Below are 14865 nucleotides of genomic sequence, written 5' to 3'. Positions count from 1 at the left end.
AGGGTGCCATTTAAAGGAGCGTGTTTAAGAAGGTCAAAATGATTCCTAAGTGTCATTTGTTATGATTCAATATCTGCAGAATAAGAACGCTTCTGAGGCAGAGAGGCCGCTGCTCAGGCTGATGCTGCGCCCAGAAGCACGCTGCCAGGCCATTAGCAGAATTGGGCTCACACTGAGGTTTAATTTGGGTTAAGTATCCCCAGCAGAGGATCTGAACAGGCAGCGTGGGAACCTCCATCTTCTTTAGTAGGACATTTTACAGCCTGATAAACACTGATCTGCAGCATGCTGCTCTCTTAATGTGTCAGGGTAACTGAGACATATGGACACATCTGAGTGTGTTTGTGGAGGTCACAGCTGATTGGTTGAAGTAAGAACATGAGGCTGTGAGGATGTGTTTCAGTCTCCTTTAATATGCTGCATTATTTACTACATTAGCCTGAGGTCACAGGATCATTTCAATGCAATTAATATTTAGAAACTGACTTTACATGGTGAACATGAATGTAAAAAACATCAAAACATCATTGAATTCAAAGAGTTAAACTACATTATTGTACATTATTTACACGTTACTGACATGTCATCACTCTTCAGGAAGTCATCCACATCAGAGCAAAAAGTACAGCAGAGACTGAGGAGTGTGTATGTGTGTGTGTGTGTGTGAGGAGTGTGTATGTGTGTGTGTGTGTGTGTGTGTGTGTGGCAGACAGCAGCGTCTCGGGGTCAGAGGTCATCTGCGGTTCAGGCGTGGGGCCGACCTGTCGTTGGTGGATGTGGGCTTCAGCTTGACCGTGGCGAACGGGTTGGTGCCTCTAAGGAGACGAGAACCCACAGAGGTTATAACCCGTGCTGAGCAACGCTCGGCACACTGTCATAAAGGAACGCCAATCAAAGTAAACACAAGCTGTATCATAGGTCCTACCTTGGAAAGAGCTCGGGCCGTGAGCCGTGTGGCTGTGATCTCTGTTAACAACAAGAGGAGGGTACAGAGTGAGTGACAGGTGACCTCACAAACACACACACACACACAGAGATGGTGTGTTTCAGACACAAACTGCAAACTGTTTGAGACAAAAAAAAACATGCACGTTCCACACAGAAACTACAAACCCGTCAGATCATGTGATCCAACAGCGGAAGATGTCACAGCAGTCAGAGAAAACACACACACACACACACACACACACACCCACACACACAGGACCTCCTGGTTCAGCAGCTGGAGCTTCCTCCCTGTATCCACCAGAAAGAGGGCTGTGGTGTCGTAGAGAACAGCACCGAGCCACAGTGCCCCTGCTGGACAGATGCTGCAGTTACAGTTATGAAGTGTTAAAAAGGCTTTTTCTGTGTTGGTCCATGTGGCGCCATGTCAGCTGTTTACGTGCAAATATTTACACAAGAAACACAAGAAAGAATCAACAATGACTGATCAATAAAGAAGATGACAGAGTTTTCAGTTGCTAACACACAGAAATGACTTGAACAGCACACACACAGAGCCAGATCTCTTCTCAAGTCTCCAGAACCCTAAACACATTCTCTGCTTTACACACTTTGCAATTCAAAACGGCACATTTTACACGCACTGAACACACTTCCGACACAGACATGTTGCTGTGAGTACAATATTGATTCAGGACACTACACAGCATTGGTTCCCAGTTCGTTTGTCTGACCATCCTATCCCCCATGAGTTCTTTATAGAGGAGGCAGGGTTCAACAGAGCCGTCACAGATGCTCCTGCTCATCGTGGTGGGAACATCTCAATGTGAGCCGCCATCTCAAATACACAAACTGTCATCCAGCATCATGCCAACCACAGCTCACATTCTCACATTTCTGGACAGACTTCACAACGTTCTCATACCACCAGAAAAAAAGCTGTAAGAGGCTGATTCTGCTGCTATGAGCTGATCACACTGATCGATCACAAGATGACATCATGTACCTTGTTTTCTGCCGTGGCCTCAGGCCTTCTGTCAGGGGTCGGTGTGATCGGTTGGTTGTTTGACGTCTGTGGCGGAGGTGGAGGTGGAGGGGGCGGGGCTCCGGTCTGCCTGCTGATTGGTGATTGGTCAAGCAGGTTGCTCAAGCTGCTGTTTCTTTTGAGGGCGGAGCTACAGAGACACAAATCTGAGCTGTTATTTAACTGTTTGTGTGTGTGTCTCCATGTGTGTTTGTGTGTGTGTGTGTCTGTGTTTGTGTGTGTGTTACAGACTCTCCTCACAGCTGTGGGTCACCCACATATTTTAAATAGTGCAGACCTTCTTTCTGACCTCCTTAATGAAGGACTCTTTGTTTCAGTTCACTCTTAATGAGCACAGATGCTTACAGCATGTTCTCCTAATGAACAATAACATGTTTACCTGGAGCTGATTAACACTGGAGGACCATCTACCGCTTCCACATAGGAGGCAGGAAACCAGCCCGGCCTGAAGAGACACGCAGAGTGAAGATTACACACACACACACAAACACACACACACACACACACACACACACATACATACACACACACACACAGTTTGTCGTCACGTGACTCACCGGGAGCTGCTGTCAGTTCGCCCATACAGCCAGCCGTTGCGAGGCTGCTGGACCAGCACGGTTATCATCTGTCCCCGGGTGAAGGGCAGTAAGGTGGGGCTGGAGCTCGCAGGCTCGTGGGCCACCTTGGCCCTCATGGATTGTCCTCCACATCCTGCTGAGTCTGAGCGTGAGACGCTTCCTTGAGGAGACGGCGCTGCAGGAGGAGAGAGAGACTCCTGAAAAACTGTAATGAGGATCAGGATCCCTCCAAACTGTACATGTACAGCTAAGAGCTTAGCACACTAATGACATACTAACACCACATTGATGAACTCATGTTTTTCTCTGATTTTGTGAGCACAGACATCATTACCTTGTCTGTTTACTTTACATAAATGCAGAGGTATGTACAGAAAAGACAGCATAGCATGCTGTGAGAAAGTGATGAAGCATCAGTGAACAAACCACAGCTGGTTAAAATGATGACCTCACCTCTGGATGGGATGTTTCCCAGAGTCATCTCCTCTCTGATCATTTTCCTTACCTCTTCCTCCCTCTGCAAACACATTCACAGGAAATCACCGCAAGCTGCTGCTGACAATTTAATGTTCATTTACTGAAATTAAACACACACAGGAAGTACTACTGAAACTGTGACGAACACTGAACGCAGCAAACTCTGCAGCCCACCAGTGAGCTGTTAGGTAGCTGTTAGCTCCACAGGCCTCATTAGCTCTGCACTGTGTAAAAGCAGGAAGCAGCGGGCATTATGAGTCTGCAGGCTCCTCTCTGTACTACAGATGAGGATGAATCAGATCAGGTCTGTTTGTGTCAGGTTCACACTCCTGCCAGCAGAGGGCAACATTGCAACACAAATATATCACACTTCCTGCCTCGGACCAGTTTGTATGACTTTCTCAGTGCAAGTAAAAATGATGATGTGTCTCCATCATACAGCACTCACAGAGATGTCCAAAGCTGCTGGACGATGTCGTCTGGTGGCGCTGACCCGTTCTGTCCAGGCTTCAGCTCTCTGCTGGAGGGTTCCTCCTGTCTGCCCCACACAGATGTGTAGTCAGTGAAGATTAAAACAGTCAGCAGCTTATGTTTCTGCAGCTTAACTCAATACTCATTTGGCAAACTGAAACTCATTGCATGAACAGAGTGTTTGTAGATCAGAGGTCACCCAGCAGAGACCTTCCTCATGAAAGGGTCAGTGATAGTCCCTGGAGTTGACTCCGCTCTGGTCCCACGAGGGGAGCTGGATGGTGTCATTTATTCAGCTCTACAACAGTCTGAATAGCAGACAGCCGTGCTCTGACTGACTCACTGTGGTTCTCAGATCTGGGTTAGTTGAATGCACAGTCACACTAGCTTCCATTAGATCAGTGGAGTGATGCCACACACAGCCCAGAGCTTAGAGTGTGTGAGGTCATCCTGCAGACCTTCATCTTCAGATCTCCTTCTCTTCCTCCTTCTCTTATTGTCTGTGTGACACCCAGTATGAGGATGTGTGTGCTTGCAGTCTGCCTATAAAATATTGAAGTTACAAATGCTATTCTAAGTGAGCAGCATACCTTATTCATGAGCAGGCTGAAGGACTGGATCAGGCCACAGTGTTTCTCAGCCAGGAAGCGGTATCGCCTCTCCTCCTCCTGCAGAGCTCCGCTGTGACTCTCCCTCAGGAATTGTTCGCGCTCACTATTGTCCTGAGGATACACATAATAGACAGAGCATTGATGCAACACACAGACACACACAGGACACACAGTATGGAGCACACTGACCTGGAAGGCTCCTCTCCTGCGCTGTGTCTCCAGAGTTGCTGCCTGGATGTGAACTTCCCGTTCGTAGTGCTGCCTGCTGTGCTGTGTGACAACACATCAGTGTAAGTGACAGCTTTGCTCTATACACACACATAAACACACACAGATGAACATCGTTTCACTCACTGATATATAGTCTCTGTCCAGGTGAACATTGTTGCTCATCTCCTGCAGAACCTCCAAACTGAACCAGCGAAACTGCAACACAGGTATGAACACATGAACACCCAACACATGGACGCACAACACATGGACACACAACACATGGATATATGGACACATGGACACACAACACATGGACGCACAACACATGGATAAATGGACACATAGACGCACAACACATGGACACGCAACACATGGACACACAACACATGGATAAATGGACACATGGACACATGAGGACATGAAGCACTGGTGATTTTGCTGTTACTCACGACTCCCTCCAGCTCTAAGGTGAGTCTGCGTTGGCTCTCAGAGATCTGAATCAGGACGTCTCCTTAAAGATGGATGTTAGGTTAGGACATGTTTGACCAGAGGACACGTTCCTGCTGCTCTGCTCTGTTAGTAGTTGTCAGCTGTTGCTCTGATTTGCGGTTAAATGTGGCTGTCAATCAGTGTTCATGAGATCTTTGGCCAGCACTGACAGAGGTGAGTTATGTACTTATCAATTACCCGGGATGAGTCATAGAGCCGTTGACTGTTTTTATGGAGCGATCAGTGGATTCGACCTTTAGCTGTTTTCTGATCTGTTATAATCTGAGCCATCAGATGTTGTTTTCTGTTTGTATTAGAATAACATTATATAACTCTGATCAGCTCTGTGTTCAAACAGCATGTTGTCGGAGAGTGTTAACTGTTCAGTGGGTGTGTTTGTATCAGTGTGTGTCAGTGAGGCTAATGATCCTCAACTCCACCTGTTTAACCCAACAAAGGTCTGCTTTAAACCTGCCGCTGCCTGTCCTCTTCTATTATTCATGTTCCTGCCGACACCTGAGACCAGGCTGTCTCCATCCCAACATGATGGACACTCACACACATACACATTGTGTAGACATGCTTTGAACTGTTTGACAGTTCAGACTTTCTTTGTTCAGATACGTATTCCAGTGTAGTGTCACACACACATACACACAGTAATAAAAATCACACACTGTGTTTGTGTGTGTGTTGAGGGGTTGGTTGGATGGGGTCCTACTCACCAATTGGGCGTGAGGATATAGTGTGGAGGGCCTTCTCCCCGATCTTTGAAAGAGCACTGAAGTACGCCTCACCGGTTACAGCCAGAGCTTCAACACACACACACACGGTGTCATTCATTTTCTTGTGATGTGACATGGTTGTGTGTTGTTAGTGGTTTAAACACTGGTCTGACAAACAGCCAGACAGAACAATCAAACACATACTCAGGCTGTGAGGCTCATTGTAAGGACCATGGAAGTAATGCTCTGTACAGAGGTCAGTACTGATGATAGTCAGACAATAACAGATAACACATGTGAGTTTGACTGTGGCCTCCTCTCTCACAGGAAACACATGAGAAATAACTCAGGACCATCAGACTAACAATGACCCACACCTGCAGCCTCTGTGTATGAACTCAAGTACAGTGTGTGTGTGTGTGTGTGTTTGTGTGCGCTGACTGTGTCGCCATGACACAGGCCTTAGTTACAGACTTATACGATGACAACATCAGCAGGATACAAGTGAACTTTGGAACGAGATAAACTGACAGCAAGGTGTACACCCTTTATAGAACCAATAAAGATGTGTGTGTGTGTGTGTGTGTTACCTTTGAAAGCTTGGACATAGCTGTTTCCCAGAGAAACCAGCTTCAGCAGACTGGGGTTAAACTCGTCCATCAAGCTCTATTTTTAAGAAGCAACACACACAGAAGAATCTGAAAAGTTAGAAAGGAGAGCCAGCTAACGGAGAATCCATAGGATTCACCATTCAGCTCAGGCTGCTGCAGACACACTCAGACTCATCTCTGTTCTGATCAGCTCAAGGAAACACGGTGTGGAGTCACACCATGTCTGCTTGGAGCTTTTTACTGAGCGTTGGTAGGCAGCAAGATGATTCTCTAGAAAGTTCCTCACCGTGTAGATGCTGAGAGTGGAGCGATGCAGCTGGTCACTGTTCATTCCCGACATGTTTGTATCCAGCGGTCACAGAAACGTCTGCAGCAAGCGTGAGAGTCAGCGTGGAAGTGAGGAGGAGGAGGAGGTGAGGGGTAATCAACACCGCTGTGGCTGACAAAGACTGGAGTAAATAATTAAACACGGCTCAACCATAAAAACCACTCACACAGGCGGTGTGTGTCGGAGTGTGTGTTTTTACACGCTATGTTTTATTCAGAATAAGAGCAGGGATCTGTTTTCACACACAGTAAATATTTTGCCAGACATTTCATAAATTAAATCCAGCAGCTTGTTTGTGGTGACCTCCTCACCTACTGGGCTGGAGACATGAATGAATGTATAATGTACACTCAACAGCTGGACTCTTATCGACCCACAAACCTCCTGCTGCCACAGGAGACACATTCTGCTGTCAGCTCGGAGGGATCTGTGACGTCCCACAGCCAGTAAACTCCACATGAACCCCACCAAGGGGAGCTGTATGTATTGATCAGTGATTGGATCCTGATAATCTGACAGTAAATGAAGACAGCAGTGACACAGTGGGACCTGTACAGTAGATGGCGCTATTAACCAATATCTCTGAGTGCTGACTGAAGGCTACACTGTGGGATATGAGCTGACCACAGACCACAGACCATCAGAAATGGTGTGCACAGAAGTGGACATTGTGATGTCCACTTCTTGTTATCAGCTGCAACTCCTGTAGAGGGCGCTCTGCAGACAGTCTGTATGAACAACAGTGATCAAACAGTGATGTTATCTGAGTGCAGTCAGATCCAGTATTGATCATGTATCAGACAGTTGTAGCTGAATTAGCCCATCAAACACTAGCATGCTGCTGATTGGTCAGTTCAGATTAGGACTGATGGGGACAGGAGGTCCTCCCTATGGCAGCCGGAGTCCTCAGATATATATATCTGTATAGGGGCTCTGCTGCTGCTGCTGGTTGGATGGAGGATGCTTACAGTTTGGGATCCATTCATTCTGGACTGTTTGCAGAGCACAGAGTGGAAGAGGAGGGTTTCTGCTGTAGAAACAGAACATAATAGATCAGCAGTGCAGGCTTCATTCAGCCAGCAGTACTACAGCTCCTCACTGTCTCTTTTAGTATTCTGTTGGTGTGCAGCCTGCTCTGCTGCAGCCATGTTAGATGTTCCTGTAAATCTTCACATTCTCTCTCTCTCTCTCTCTCTCACACACACACACACACACACACACACACACACTGGATGATCATTCTGTCATGTCTGCAGCTCCAATGTGAGCGTTGAGGGAGACTTCTGGCATTCTACACATCACATTACAGTTCATAAGGAAAGGAAACAGTGTGTGTGTGTGTGTGTGTGTGTGTGTGTGTTCACAGACACAAGAAAAGAACAAACCACATATGTGATAAGATCTGCAGTGTGAGTGCTTTCATGTTTAAATCCCCCCCTCTCTCTCTCTCTCTCTCTCTGGTGGGATTTTGCCTGCATGCAGAGGACATGCGCGCTGCACAGGAGGAGGAGGAGGAGGTGTAACACACTGATGTTTTGTGTTGACTCCATGATTACTCAATTATGTTGCGGAACTCTCATTTTCCCTCTCAGCAGAGTGAAGTGCGGCTGTTTTCTCCGCTCCGTTAATCCCGCTCTCTTCTCGGCCTGTCTCACATCAGGACTCTCTTTTTTGGGTTTTTTCAATAATCGATCTTCTCCGCCGCCAACCTGAAGTTCATCGTTATCATCTTGGCCGCCGGGATGGTGGCCTTCATCGGAGCTGTTATCTGCATCATCGCGGCTGTCCACACCGGATCCTCCAGGTCCGCCGCGGCGCAACAGCAGCCAGCCGCCGACAACCACTCTGTGTACACGGAAGCCGCGGAGCAGACCCCCGCTGCAGGGGGCTCCGTGGCCCGCGTCGGCTCTCTGGGAGCTCTCCATGGTTCTGAAACCCCCGACTCGGAGGCGCCCACCTTCCACATCGGGCTGAGCGGGCTGGACGGGGTCACCGGGCTCACGGGACATGACCCCACGGTCAGTCGCCTCATCTGCACGCCGATCCCCGCCGGAGAGTGCAACCCCAAAAACTTTCAGCAACAAGCGGACGACCCGTCGCTGTACGCGGGAGAGGACTGGGGATACCTGCGTACCACCGCGGAGGAGCTCCGGCAGACCGTCCTGCAGCAGAAGGACCAGATCCTGACGGACCAGCGGACCATCCGGGAGCTGACCGGGAAATTGTCTGAATGTGAGAAGGGGGTTGACCGACGCGGGAGCGTTGCTGGGCTACGCGGCGGTAAAGATGCGGCGGAAGAGGCGCACCTGGAGCGGATCATGGTGCGGGACAGCCCGGCGTCCACACACGACTCCGTCCACTTACTCACCGTGCGCGCTGTGGATGAGCTGGAGCAGGCTATCACTCAGCTCAAAGACCGCATAGAGAAGCTGGAGGTGGGTGATGGAGCATCTCTCTGCAGACAGAGAGCTGCGTGTGATCCCGTATGACAGCAGCGTGGAGCAGGTTTCAGTGGAAGGGTTATCTGATCACTACAAAGTGTCTTTTCTATACAGAGTTAATCAGGTGTTTACAGATCACGTGGCTAAATTTTGAAAAGGATAGTTATGATGTATTATTATGTATAATTCTCGTGTCAGAGTCTTTAAAACAAAATATTAATGTCCTCTATTAGGGAATCAGAAAGATCAGAGTGATGATGATGAAGAGAAGGAGGAGGAGGAAGGAGGTGAAACACTGTTGACCAGGATCAGATGATGAATACCTTCATTTCTTGCTATAGAAACTGCATACATAAGTTATGAGGAGCCTATATTTGAAAGCAGACTGAGGGTGCTCCACTGCAGGCGGCTCCTGTCACTGCTCAGGTCTCTGCAGCGCACAGACCTGATATCATCTGTCCTCTGCAGACCTGATTTCAGTTTAAACTAAACAGGCTGTTCGACGTGTGTGAGCAGGAGTCCAGCAGTTTGGGACACCAAAGAGCAGAGCTGACAGTGACACACCTGTGCAGGTGTTAAAGCCCCTACAGAGTGGGTCAGACCTCTACACCAGGCTGAAGGAGGTCTAACATGATCAACAAGCAGCCCTTTTCTGATGCTCACTGCTTCCTGAAAGGAGTCTGCAGATACATTCTTTTCCTGACAGTAAACTGCACATTAATCTTACACAGGTTCCATCAGGTGGTGGAGCTGTCTGCTGATTCAAACGACAGCGTCCTGCAGCTCTGCAGGGTGTGTGTATGTTTGATGAGAGGCAGAGAATTGTTCTATGAATTCCTCAGACTTTGTCCAGTTTCTGTATAAGTGTTTGTTGTTGTCCCTGCAGTCAGACCTCAGGCTGTGCAGAACTGTGGATCACCTGTGTGTGTGTATGTGTGTGTGTGTGAACTAGTTTATTCTCTTGGCAGTGTTTTCTAAATTTATACTATTTGAAGTGTTAAAGGAAAAAATGTCCCAGTAGAAATGGCATGGTTTGCAGTAATTAGCAGCTGCATGCAAAGATGTTCACAAGTTGTCTTTTGTCGCAGGTCTAAGTCAAATCTCAAGTCTTTTGTCCCAAGATTAAGATTTACTTTATTAATCCCCATAAAGAAATTATGTTTACATTCCCCTACTACAAAAATGCACAGTAGAGCCTGACACGGGGACACAGAGCAGACCACAGAGTCAAATATTAAACTGTAACACTCACTCCACTGTCTCTGTCCTCTACAGTCAGACATGGGCCCATTTCCTCACAACCAATCGGACAGCAGCACCTCAGTAGAGACAGAAGAAGGTGGGTCAGAAGGGTTGGCGGGTCCCTGGACCAGAGCTGCAGCTACCAGGGCTTGGAGGATGGAGGACTTGGAGGGGGAGCTGGGGAGGAAGGTGGAGTTGCTGGAGAAGGAAAGAAAAGCTCTGAGGCTAGAAACAGAGAAACACAGAGAGGAAATTGACCAGGGCATCAATAAGCTGTACCACCGAATCTCAGGGCTGGAACAAGGTAAGGAAGGACGGAAAAGTGATTGGATAATCAGTTGCATTAATCAATAATGATAAAGTAACAATGTTCACAGAGGTTTTGAATCCTGCTCAGATGGAGCTGTGGCGTTTCTTTATGATGAATTACTGATGTTTACTGTACAGGAAACAAGATCTGAAAGACTGAAACTGACACCTTAAAGCATCTGATGTTTGGATGTATGTTCTCAGGGCATTCTTTCCCAGAAGGCTACAGACTGTCCTTCCCCACGCGGACAAACTACATGTACGCTGTGCTGAAGCACTCCATCCCAAAGCTACGGGCCGTCACTGCCTGCCTGTGGCTGCGTCCTGCGGACAGAGGCATCGGGACCCCTCTGTCCTACGCTGTCCCAGAACAACCCAACGAACTGGTGCTGCTGCAAGGCCTGCACACCGCCACTGAGCTGCTCATCAATGACAAGGTACACTGTCCACTGATCTGTCCATGGATCTGTCCATTTGATCAACCTTTAGAGTCCTTACAGGGGCTAATATGGCTGCGTGAGGCTGTCACTTCTTTTTCCTCATACAAGAACTGATAAAATTTCTAATGTCTCCTAATAAAAGAAGTGTTTTTCATTAGCATACAAACGACCAAAACATAAAGTTAAACAGCCTATTTAGCAGACAAGCTAAACAGTCTCTTTCATGTGTCTAAATGACGTCCTCAGGTGTCTCCCTGACAGCATTGCAGGGTGCTGTAGTTCAGGGTGGAGGCTTTAAGCACAATTTATTCCAGTCATTATAGTAATAGATGCCTGTGGGGACGAAGCGTGTCCTTGGAGCCAGCAGAATGTCTTTGGGAGGTATTCTAAAACTGTCAGTGGTATTTGCATGTCTGCCTGCTTCACCCAAACCACTGCTTCCTCATCCATAGGTGGCTCAGTTGCCTCTGAACCTCTCCAGAAACAGCTGGCAGCACATCTGTGTGAGCTGGAGCCAGAAGGGAGGAGCCTGGCAAGCCTACCAGGGGGGAAAGCTGCGGGGCGAGGGCCATGGTCTGGCTGCCGGACATCACATTAGAGCGGGAGGAGTGCTGGTCCTGGGACAAGAACAGGTCAGTAACGAGAGCTCCTCAGCTTGCTGACTGACAGCTTGTGTAGACAAGGAAAATAAACGCTGCATTCGTACTGAACACAGTCCTACAACTCTCTAGACTCTGAGCCCCTGCTGGAGGTAAAACTGTCTGTCTGTCGTCTCTCTGCAGGATTTGCTGGGTGGAGGTTTCGACTCCTCCCAGGCTCTGGTTGGAGAGTTGTCCCAGGTGGGTCTGTGGGACCGCGTCCTGTCACCCAGTCAGGTGGCCAGCCTGGCCCGCTGTGGCAGAGTGATCCAGGGCAGTGTGGCCCCATGGACAGAGCATGGGGTGGAGGTTTATGGTGGAGCCACCAAACATCCCGGGGAGCCATGCAGTAAACACAGCAGGAGCTCTCAGTGACTGACTTCACCTGCTGCCCATCAGGTGTGTGTGGCATGAGACGACAGTGACTGATGGGGTGTGTGTGTGAGGCTTTGCTGTTTCTTCACAGCTTACTGTTATTTTGGAAGTCTGTGTGTGACAGCTTGTTGTCATAGCTTCATGTTCTTAATAAGATAGATCTGCATTCAGTTAGCAAACCAGCTAGCTGTCTCATTATGGAAACATCTAATGCAAATAAAGGAACCTTAGCAATGATACTGTGGAGGTTAGCTAACAGACCTAGCATGGCTCGTTGACGGCATTTTGTTCTTTTCTGATCAAAAGTCAAGTGTGTTCAAAAGCCTCCACATGTGCAGCAAAGTTAAGGCTTCAGAGTTTAGGGTGGAGGTAAGGTGATGGAGGAATATTAAGAAGGTGATGATGAAAGAAGAATGAAAGAGTGGGAGAGACGGGTGCTTCACTGTTCACCTCTGCATGATGTGTTCACAGAGAGGACAGCGTCTCTGTGTTTGCCTGTGAACTCATTTTGAAAATAAGACGACACGTCCTGCTCCCTGGGCAGAATGTCCCTCACTGTTCTCCTCCAACCTTCAGGCCCGTCTGTCACACATGTACATGCTCACATGATGTGGACTCATTAGATGTTTCTCTGTGACTTCATTAAAAGAAAAAGACTTTCACACACGCAGCCTCTCGGTGATGTGACGTCTGAAGACATTCCATGCATGACTCTTGTGAAAAATGTCAATGCGACCCTCTGTGGAAAGTGCCTGTCAGGGTGTTTTTACCCACATTCAATAAATCAGCAGCATCATCATCCTGATAGAGAACACTCACAGCCAGACGCTCTGAGCTGATCCATCATCCTGTTCGGAGGTTTGAAACCAGCCAGCAGAAGCTGCGTTCACAGGCGCGCTGTTCAAGTGTGATGTGATTTGTCTTCATCTTGTATGTGAAGGTCTCACTGTCAAGGCTCAGCTCTGAGTCGGGGCTTTTATTTTGTAGTTCTTTGTGTTTGTGTCTTATTTTGAAGTTGCTGACCTCCCTCTCGTTTCAGGTGTCTTTTCCTCCCCTCCCTCGTGTGCTCCCCCCTCCTCCTGATGATCACCTGCTCCTCCCTAACGTGTCTCACCTGTGCCTTGTTGTCTCCCTCTTCCCTCTGTATATCATGTGTCTTCCCCTCACTCGGTGCCAGTTTGTCAGTTTACTAAGCAGCCTTTTGCATCGTGTGTTTCATAGTCTTCTTAGTCGTGGTCGTAATAATAATATTTCTATAGCTCCTCGAGTTATCCTTCCAGTGTTTTTGGTTTCTCCTTAGTCTTAGTCAGAGCATGTATTGTTTTGGTGGACCTGTGTATGACCATCAGAGTGTTTAGTACCTCAGATTGTCTAGCCCTGTTGTTACCTTTGCCACACTGACTGCCCACCTGTGTTTGAACCACGTCTGTAATAAAAGACTCTGTTTCCTGCTACACCCAAACTGCCTGCTGGCAGCATTTGCGTCCGCCATCTTTGAATTCCTGACACTCTCACACCTGTGAGACACGAGCACATGTATCTGATTCACAACCACATCCTGAAGTGACTCAGATATGATGACAAAAGGGAGACTGATGATCTGATGTGTGTGTCCACACACACGTTAAATGTCTTTAAGTGTCTTCAGCCAGCAAACGTGAACGCAGCCAAACAGGACCAGATCCGATCGTCCTGCTGTGATGCCTCTTTGTGTCTTTCTCAGCTGTTTGATAGCAGTGTTACATTGTTGTTTGCTGTCATGTTGTGTAAACACTGTGTGTCTTGTTCGGTGTTGTGTTGTTGTTGTGTACAAATCTCAAGTCTTTATTAAAGTCCTGATTTTCAGACACAAACGATGTGAATGTCTTTATGAAAACAGAACACTAAACACACACTACACACACACTGTACACACACTAAACACACTCACTAAACACTCACTACACACACTCTGTACACTCACTAAACACACACTAAACACACTCTGTACTCACACAATAGACTATAACTGTGTTTTTTGGTCCAATTTTGACCCGGATCTTGAGTCGTACGATTTCTTTGGGTCGGGCTGAATTTCAGATTTGTTGCGTGTCTTTAATCGTGCAGTGTACTGGGGCTCACGAGAGGCGATTAACATTGCACGAACAGCGATCAGATGATCAGTTGAATTTTTGACTTGTTTGATATTTTTGTTGCTCCTCGTGAGAGTATTCACACAATTTAAGCAGAGATATGGCCTGAAGTCTGTGTTTTCCTCCACTGCGCATGTGTTTGCCGAACACACTCGACGCCATGGCGCCTACATGAACATTTTTTAGATGATAACAAACATGCCAGCGCCCACACGAGTTGGACAGAATTTATGTATTGATGGAGGCCATGTTTGATGAGCTGAGGCAGCAACACGCAGCACAAACTCTGACTGACTTTGACTTTTTCTATGAAACAGCAACAGCTCCGGGTTACACATGTTTAGTTTCTGGTTCAATCTGATCACCTGAACTCTGACTTGACATCGCATGCGTTTTATTTTATTTTATTTATTTTACTGTGTGAGTTGGTGTTAAACACAGACTTGCCCAAAATCGTACAGTGTATTGGAGGCTTAAGTGAAGTAGAAAAGTCTGCAGCTGTCTCCCTGCAGCATCTACACGAGTCATTAATAAATGGAGTGAGACATAAATATTTCTGCAAACTGTTTTACAGATGTGTCATTGTGTTCCGCTCCTGAATATGAAAACACACGGAGCAGATCTGATCTGTGCTCACTGAGGGTTAAATGAACTCTGCTTCCACACATGCAGTCTGCTAAGCTATGCTAAGCAGCTGCAGGAGCATAAGATGTTTGGTGTCCTGACAGATGTTTAGAGCAAACTGAGTGAATCTGCTATATTTCAGCACAGATGACTTTGATTAAAGGTGCAGTG

General features: G+C 47.4%; 2 protein-coding genes across 2 annotated transcripts; one reads left to right on the top strand and one right to left on the bottom strand.

Moving 5' to 3' along the window:
• Positions 1-393: 393 nt before the first annotated feature.
• baiap2l2a (BAR/IMD domain containing adaptor protein 2 like 2a) lies at positions 394-6592 on the bottom strand. The gene is made up of 14 exons (XM_028411296.1): positions 6452-6592; positions 6145-6220; positions 5555-5641; positions 4790-4851; positions 4482-4553; positions 4317-4397; positions 4107-4238; positions 3494-3583; positions 3022-3085; positions 2548-2743; positions 2370-2435; positions 1952-2120; positions 926-966; positions 394-815 (listed from the first exon to the last, which is right to left on the bottom strand). The coding sequence occupies exons 1-14, from the start codon at positions 6503-6505 to the stop codon at positions 734-736; spliced, it is 1272 nt and encodes a 423-aa protein (XP_028267097.1). The 5' UTR covers positions 6506-6592; the 3' UTR covers positions 394-733.
• Positions 6593-7999: 1407 nt separating this feature from the next.
• On the top strand, positions 8000-13620 carry nptxra (neuronal pentraxin receptor a). The gene is made up of 6 exons (XM_028411271.1): positions 8000-8928; positions 10210-10480; positions 10690-10922; positions 11378-11557; positions 11708-11962; positions 12978-13620. The coding sequence occupies exons 1-5, from the start codon at positions 8236-8238 to the stop codon at positions 11936-11938; spliced, it is 1608 nt and encodes a 535-aa protein (XP_028267072.1). The 5' UTR covers positions 8000-8235; the 3' UTR covers positions 11939-11962; positions 12978-13620.
• The last annotated feature ends 1245 nt before the right edge of the window (positions 13621-14865 follow it).

The sequence above is a fragment of the Parambassis ranga genome, chromosome 8, assembly GCF_900634625.1.
Source record: "Parambassis ranga chromosome 8, fParRan2.1, whole genome shotgun sequence".
Taxonomy (NCBI): domain Eukaryota; kingdom Metazoa; phylum Chordata; class Actinopteri; family Ambassidae; genus Parambassis; species Parambassis ranga.
Note: the sequence above shows the minus strand (reverse complement) of the source record. Positions and strands in the feature narration are given on the sequence as shown.

What these genes read in the sequence shown, in the direction of transcription:
- nptxra (XM_028411271.1), top strand. Translation starts at nt 8,236, where the DNA reads ATGGTGGCCTTCATCGGAGCTGTTATCTGCATCATCGCGGCTGTCCAC. An exon ending in ACCGCATAGAGAAGCTGGAG is followed by an intron (nt 8,929 to 10,209) that starts GTGGGTGATGGA and finishes TGTCCTCTACAG; the next exon opens with TCAGACATGGGCCCATTTCC. An exon ending in AATCTCAGGGCTGGAACAAG is followed by an intron (nt 10,481 to 10,689) that starts GTAAGGAAGGAC and finishes GTATGTTCTCAG; the next exon opens with GGCATTCTTTCCCAGAAGGC.
- baiap2l2a (XM_028411296.1), bottom strand. Translation starts at nt 6,505, where the DNA reads ATGTCGGGAATGAACAGTGACCAGCTGCATCGCTCCACTCTCAGCATC. An exon ending in TGGACAGAGACTATATATCA is followed by an intron (nt 4,398 to 4,481) that starts GTGAGTGAAACG and finishes GTTGTCACACAG; the next exon opens with CACAGCAGGCAGCACTACGA. An exon ending in AGGCCACGGCAGAAAACAAG is followed by an intron (nt 967 to 1,951) that starts GTACATGATGTC and finishes TGTTGTTAACAG; the next exon opens with AGATCACAGCCACACGGCTC.